The 7008-nt window shown below is 36.1% G+C and overlaps 1 protein-coding gene across 1 annotated transcript; it reads right to left on the reverse strand.

The window, feature by feature from the left end:
* Positions 1-780: 780 nt before the first annotated feature.
* LOC114536657 (nephrocystin-3-like) lies at positions 781-6779 on the reverse strand. The gene is made up of 3 exons (XM_028558009.1): positions 6695-6779; positions 2755-3216; positions 781-1750 (listed from the first exon to the last, which is right to left on the reverse strand). Exons 2-3 carry the CDS (start codon positions 3192-3194, stop codon positions 781-783), a joined length of 1410 nt encoding a protein of 469 aa, XP_028413810.1. The 5' UTR covers positions 3195-3216; positions 6695-6779.
* Between the last annotated feature and the right edge of the window lie 229 nt (positions 6780-7008).

Raw genomic sequence — 7008 nt, forward strand, 5'->3', positions numbered from 1 at the left:
ACAAGTCTGAATTGACACAAATTACATTAATACTCCACTACTTATTCAACGATAATAGTTAATATATATAAATGATATATAAATTACGTAGCTACATACATATTGTGGACCATCGTGCTCTATTAAGTGTGCCCTTTAGTAAATGTACTTCTGTATAAGGGCGTGGCCAGGCCCATTACTTTGGGGCAGGAGCGCGTTTAAGGCGTGTCGGGTGACATCCGCACCGGCAAAATTTAGAATTTCAGGGCATCTAATATTATGAAAAATGGCGTTCCCCTGGAGGTCTGTTTCTTTCTTATTAAGTGGACTTTTTTTACTATTATATACCCCCAACAAATTTCCTAACCAGATTTCAACGTTTTGGGAAATCGGTTTCTCGAACGATTGGGGTGCAATCCCCCTCTCTCCCCCCCCCCCCACCCCAACTAATAGCTACGCCCCTGCTTCTTTCTGTACACCGAAATGCTATCGTTTATGTTACATGTTGTTCATATGATTGTGTATAAATGTTTTCGCTTTTGCTACGAGTCCCGGTTAACAGTATCTTGGATATACGTTACGCTTGTTAGGACCTAGTACAGTTCTAGACTGTTCTACAAACTGTTATTTACATGATAAAATATTACTTATTACTTAGCAAACATTAGCAGGGCATGCACTTCGAACAGTTCCTTCGTCCCTGTAAAGATTAATCGTATAGAGTTAAATATATGAGGTTAATGTATGAGGCCTGTCTTTTCAAATTCTCCGAGTATGCCTCCATGTATGGTTTTTATTCACTCATGTACTCGGGTAAGGCGAACTTTGAGGAACGTCAGGATATGTTTTTTCAATCAATGACAAAGCTTCCAGTACCAAACCCAAAGATTTCGGATCTCTTAGATTACCGTCAGTGGTTCTAAGATCATCATCTCCATATAATCTTGATCTTATCTTATTAGCCTTTTCGAGCGATTCCTGTGCCGACTGGTAATCTTTCATCTCATGCTGGGTGATGCTAATTCTGTAGTAACTTTCAGCCGTCGTAGGATGGTCTTTTCCATATAACTTGAGAAAAATTTCAAGAGCAGTTCGATATGACTCTAAAGCAAGCTGGTAATCTTTCATCTCATGTAGTGTGATCCCAATGCTGAAATGACTTTGGGCTGTCTGAAAGTTATCTTTCCCATGTAGTTTTAACCTTATTTCAAGAGCTTTTTGACGCAACTCTAATGCTGAGTTGTATTTTTTCATCGCATGTTGGGTGATTGCAGTAGTGAAATAACTTTCAGCTGTCGCCGGATGATCTTCTCCACGGAGTTTCAATCTGATTTCCAAGGCCTTTTGATGCGACTCTAATGCTGACTTGTCGTCTCCCATCTTATGCTGAGTGATTCCGATATTGTAATAACTTTCTGCTGATCCCAAATGATCTTCTCCAAATAATTTTAGAAAAATCTCGAGAGAATTTTGAAATGACTCTAGAGCGAGCTGGTAATTTTTCAAATCATGTTGTGTGAGCCCAATACAGAAATAACTTTGAGCTGTCTGAAAATGGTCTCTCCCTAGCAATTTTAATCGAATCTCGAGAGCTTTTTGATGCGACTTTAATGCTGTCTTGTAATCTTTCATCTCATTTAGTGTAGCTCCAATGCTGTAATAACTGTCAGCTGTTTCAGGATGATCTTCTCCATGTATTTTTATCTTTTTATGAAGACCTTTTTGTTGCAAATCAAATGCTGACTTGTATTCTTCTGTAATATAGTGTCTTCTAAATGGAGAAGAGGCAGTTTTTACTTTCTGCATCATCTCATCATCAACGATCGATACTCTAATATAATAAGTATAGCTGTATCTGTTGCATACTGGGCCAACAAATACTTATTCAATAATGATAAATAATAATGACAGTGACGCGGTTATATGACAATTTCCATCATAGCGGAAATTTTTGAAAAATTTTTTTAGGCATTTATTCTCAGCAAGCATGTGATCCTTACGCTCTCAATTTTTTCAGTAAAATGTATAGTAAAGTAGAACGAGTAAAAAGCGGTCTTCTTGAAAAAAGTTACAGGTGGAATACTCAATGTGTTAAATTAATCCGCACGTGCTTTAAAAATATATTTCAAGAATAGTAGGTACAATGCAATTTCGTTGACCTGCATGGGCTGGATAACGTGCGGTCCAATTTGTAATGTTCATCCTTCCTCAAATGGTCGGCATTAGGTGTAAAAGAGATTTTAGACTTCGCCCCTGTCAATAAATACAAAACTTTCCGCTTTATAGCCAATTAGGGCGCTGCTGTATGACTAACAAAACCATCCAACGTCGACTGTCCACGACATATAATTGGGATGGCTATGGATTCGGCTATGTTCTGTCAAAATACCCGGGTGTAAAATATCGCCCATGGCCGAATTCTTACCCGCACACGACACTCGATCTCCGCCCGGCACGGTGAAAACCAATTTTCTACTAATCCCAAAGCCGGCGAGGAGCGTTGTGCGAGAGTGCTAATTTCGCCCGGAGATTAGGGATTACACCTGGGTATTGTAACAGCTAGAACAGCGGAATCCTATCTTTTCCGTATTTTACAAAAATTTCGCAACGAAACTTTGCATTTGCACTAATTTAAGTAAGATCTTTCTAACTGCATGTGATGATTTATTTTCTTGTTACTTCCATCAAAAATTAGTCTAAAGCGCAAATCGTCCATTGGGCAAATTATTCTCGGGAATAGGTTGCATAATAATTTCGTAATAATCAAACATTTACCTCTTCATAATTACTTCCTTTGTTTCATTCACCTCCTTCATGTTTTCAATCTCCACCTTCAGTCCTTCTACTTTGATTCCAACCTTGGAAAACTCTTCTTGCAAGCGTTCCTTCATTCTTCCTGATTCATAATCCTCTAAGACTTCCAGAAACCTGATGTCTGTGAGACAATGTAACTCAACACGCAAAGATCCAGGCTGAACGTCAGGAGGATCTTGACCATCGTGGTTGCCACCAAGAGCATTTTGCACTGCAACGTCCACTAATGGTTTCAGTAATTTATAACCAACATACAGAGCGCCGAGACCCAGACCTATTTTAATGGCTGTTTCGCACACTGTTTTTACCACTTCCACATTGTTTGTCTCGATATGGAAAACAAATTTGTCACGGAAAAGGGATCCGCACACTCGTATAACTGCCGAAGGTGATTCAGCCATTCAGGATATTCGAGACAACAAACTAAAAACCAATAGAGAAGTTTAGAACATAAAGAATTTGTGCGATGCATTTGGCGCTATCTCACGTCATCGTAGGAACTCGGAACTACTTTATACAATCCTTGAAATATTTTCTGCTTTTTCTGCTTTCGTAATGATTTTATACATATACTGAGCAACACTATTATACTACCTGGCAAAATATAGCTAGTTTTATTTTCAGGAATAAAGACGAATATGTTACAGCAAACCCACCTACAAGATTTAATTTTGGCATTTTGACAATAATAATATACAGTGGGGGTCAAAATTTTGAGTCCAGCCGATATATTTTTTTTAATTTACAATAAATGATGTCTTGTGAGTTGGAAAGCGGATTTGTTGATGTGCACATTATATGATAGATCAGCCTCGCTTATGTTTACTAGTTAATTCACATGGTGTTTAAGTTGTACAAGAAATGCGGGTTATTCGAAATGGCAAAAGAGGTTAGTGAATGGAAGTGAGGCCAGATAATCGAAATCAACAATGAAGGGATACCTCAGCGAAAATTGAGATGAAGTTATATAGGTGTCCAGAGAAAAATTGGAACGTTTTGTGAATCAGGCTCGTATTCAATGAAATGAAAATGTGGGAGACCAAGGGCTACCATTGCAAAGGAAGATGGAAAGAAAGTATAATAAAAACCAGTGGAACGTCCTTAATCAATGTTGGAATAGAATTAAAGCGGTTGTTTTTAACAAAATTGGTTCACTCTATGCCAGGAAATAGTCAAAGCTATTTTGAAACGTAAAAGAGATCCTACAAAATATTAGAACCTGTCCCGAGCAAGTATATGTATAGGTTTTCCCTTTGAGTAAACCCTGTTTTGCTACACCTTGTTTAATATATTTTGATCAACTATAAATCCGCCACGGAAAACAACTGCTATATATGCTGAATAACGGAAATAATTTGCATAATTTGAAGTTATTGCATGCTTCCAATCGCGATTGTATAATTGTCGACATTTGACAGTCCTGGCGACCTTAACAAGAATAAATTTCGTTTGAAACTCGTGTGGGTTTTTAGATACGTACACACTGCTAGCATCTAGACGTTATATAGCTAAGAATTTATTTCACGTACCGGTAGAAATTTAGGCGAATATGAAACTAGCAATACATTACACACTTTTCATAAAATGTATTATGTAAGCTATTAGAATCAATGTGTTTTGTCATGCATTGCCTACCTTTATTGTCCATTTCTTAGAAGAAATTATCATGAAATAATATATAAATTGAAAGTGAAAGCTAGAATAACTTTATTTCACATTATTTGATGATTAGCAGCATTTAGAATAAACCCAACCTCGTATCCAGGGTTTTCCCTTTGAGTAAACCCTGTTTTGCTACACCTTGTATAATATATTTTGATCAACCACGGAAAAGAACTGCTATGCTGCTATTCTAAGAGAATTCATAATAAATGAATATTTGAATAACGGAAATAATTTGCAACAGAAATTCATCGATTCAGAGCTTGAAACAAGTTTACACATCGTATGATAGGTAGCACTCAGGATTACAAATGACTGGAGCTAATCAATTTTGAAAGTAAACTTTGAAGTCGTTCAAATATACGGAAAATGACTAAGCTACAGGGATTTTCAAAAACTAAAGTAAAATTTGAGCGAGCGATCATTCCTTTGAAGTACATGCACATCTCCATGAATTTTTTAGACAAAGCCTCGCTTCAAGGCTTCCTCATCTATAAATTATATATCGTCCGTGAATCGTGGTGTATGGGGTGTATACAGTGACAGAAGTTTCAAGTTAGGAGTTCCAAGTATTCCATAACCCATCGCGCTCTCAAGACAAACTTTATTGAATTATCTGCACACGACTCCCACCTACCGATCTTGCTTAGAAACCTGCACAAGATGTAAAGTTTGTGAGATCGCAATTGCAAGAATTAACTAGAATTTAGACTTCACACTTCTTACAGAGTCTGCAAATATGTGTTTTGACAGCAGATGAGCACTTCATTTATGCATGCATAGTCTTCAATTGCCTTTTTTGGTTGGAAATTAGCATATTCGTTTATTTAGAAAGGCAATGGAAAGTTTAACAAGACAAGCTTACACATGGTGTGATAGCTAGTGCTGAGAATATCAGGTAAATTAAAAAAATCGACCGTAAAGTGGCAAACAGCTCAAATTTATATAGAAACTGATAATGAAAATGAACGGTAAAGATCAGTGAAGTGCATTCCTTTGAAACACCAAACAGCGCGCCATAGAATATTTAGCTAAAATAATGTTTGGTTTGTCATTATTCAGTATCAAATGATTGTGTAAATCGGTCAAAAAAGCGTGTGCAGCTTATCGAGTAATATAGTGCTGTTTTCGGCTTTATCATCTACGAGTGATTATGACTTTTGTGATTCACTTCATATATGTGAAAGTTTAATCCTCGGCGAATCGTCCTCAACCACGTCAATTATTTCATTTGAAAAGCTAATTTTTTTAAATCGAAAGTATTTTACAAAAAGTTTCAAACAAGACATAACGAAAGGTGGCATGTGTTTTGTGCAAGAGAAGGTGTAATAGTGTTCAAGATGATGTGAAGTTTTTTCTGAGCATATTTTCTGCTCATATACAGACTTTGCAACAGTCCAAATATTAAAATGGCACTTCCTCGCTGGAATTTTAATTAAAATTAAAATTACAAAAGAAGACAACCCTGCTGTTTGTATTCCAACTGTTATGTGGTGACGACTGAAATGTTGTTTATGGATTGTTATCAGCAGAGCATGTACGCCGAACGGACTTCAACTATACGTTAAAGTTAAAGCTAATCTTTACACCAATTTTTTTATTGCTTGTTCACAAAGTTAGATATCTGTTTCCATAACTATTTTCCAGACCGACAAAAGCCATATTTTCTAAAGGTTTTTCCACGAACAGTGATTCAGAAGCACTTAAATGAAAGGATTAAAATTGGATTAAATTTAAACCATGCAGGGTTAACGCTAGCCCGTGCAGCTTTGAACAACTGGTCAATGATGTCTAATGTAATAGTGCCTGCAATTCCAGCACAGTTCTTTTAATTTGAATGAATATCATAATCGAAACATCATAAATAAAACTTTCATTATTTTACATCTTCAACAAGTTATATAAATAACGATAATCACAAAAATATCAAGTCTTGTATACTACGTGCTTCCCTTAATATAATTTAAACAACGCTTGTAATATGATCTTAATTTATGTCGTCAGATATCTGGCAACCCTATAACTGTACGTGTATTGATGACACCATAGATCTTACAGAAATATAGTTTGTTTCATATATAGAATATTTTATTATAAATTTATATTATATACATAACCACCTCTGCTTCAGCCTTAACGTGCTTAGAAATAATCCCTGCGAGGAAAATTAGTGTAGGTTCTTAGATCTCTACGATACACACTTCTAGCAACTAGTTAAGCAAAAAGGAAGTTATCTCACCTTCATAGAGGACTTTAAACAAATGTGAATTGTAAGGACTTTAAACAAACGTGAGCTGCCAACGTTGTGTATACGCTTTTCTAAAGCTGTGTTATGAAAGCCTTTAGTATCATTGAATGCGTTTTTTATGCATTGCTGACTTTTATTGTCTCGTTCTTGGAAGAAATTATCGTTAATGATATGCTTGAATCGAAAGTGAAAGAAATATTTTGAATTCGTTTGATAGCTTTCAAGCAGCATTCAAACACCTGAAAAGTTCACGACATAAAAGCGGTTTTGAGTCGCTCTATACTAAAAGTAAACAATTTCAGTAA

Source organism: Dendronephthya gigantea, unplaced genomic scaffold (genome assembly GCF_004324835.1).
Source record: "Dendronephthya gigantea isolate DGI-Jeju-01 unplaced genomic scaffold, DenGig_1.0 000142F, whole genome shotgun sequence".
Taxonomy (NCBI): domain Eukaryota; kingdom Metazoa; phylum Cnidaria; class Anthozoa; order Malacalcyonacea; family Nephtheidae; genus Dendronephthya; species Dendronephthya gigantea.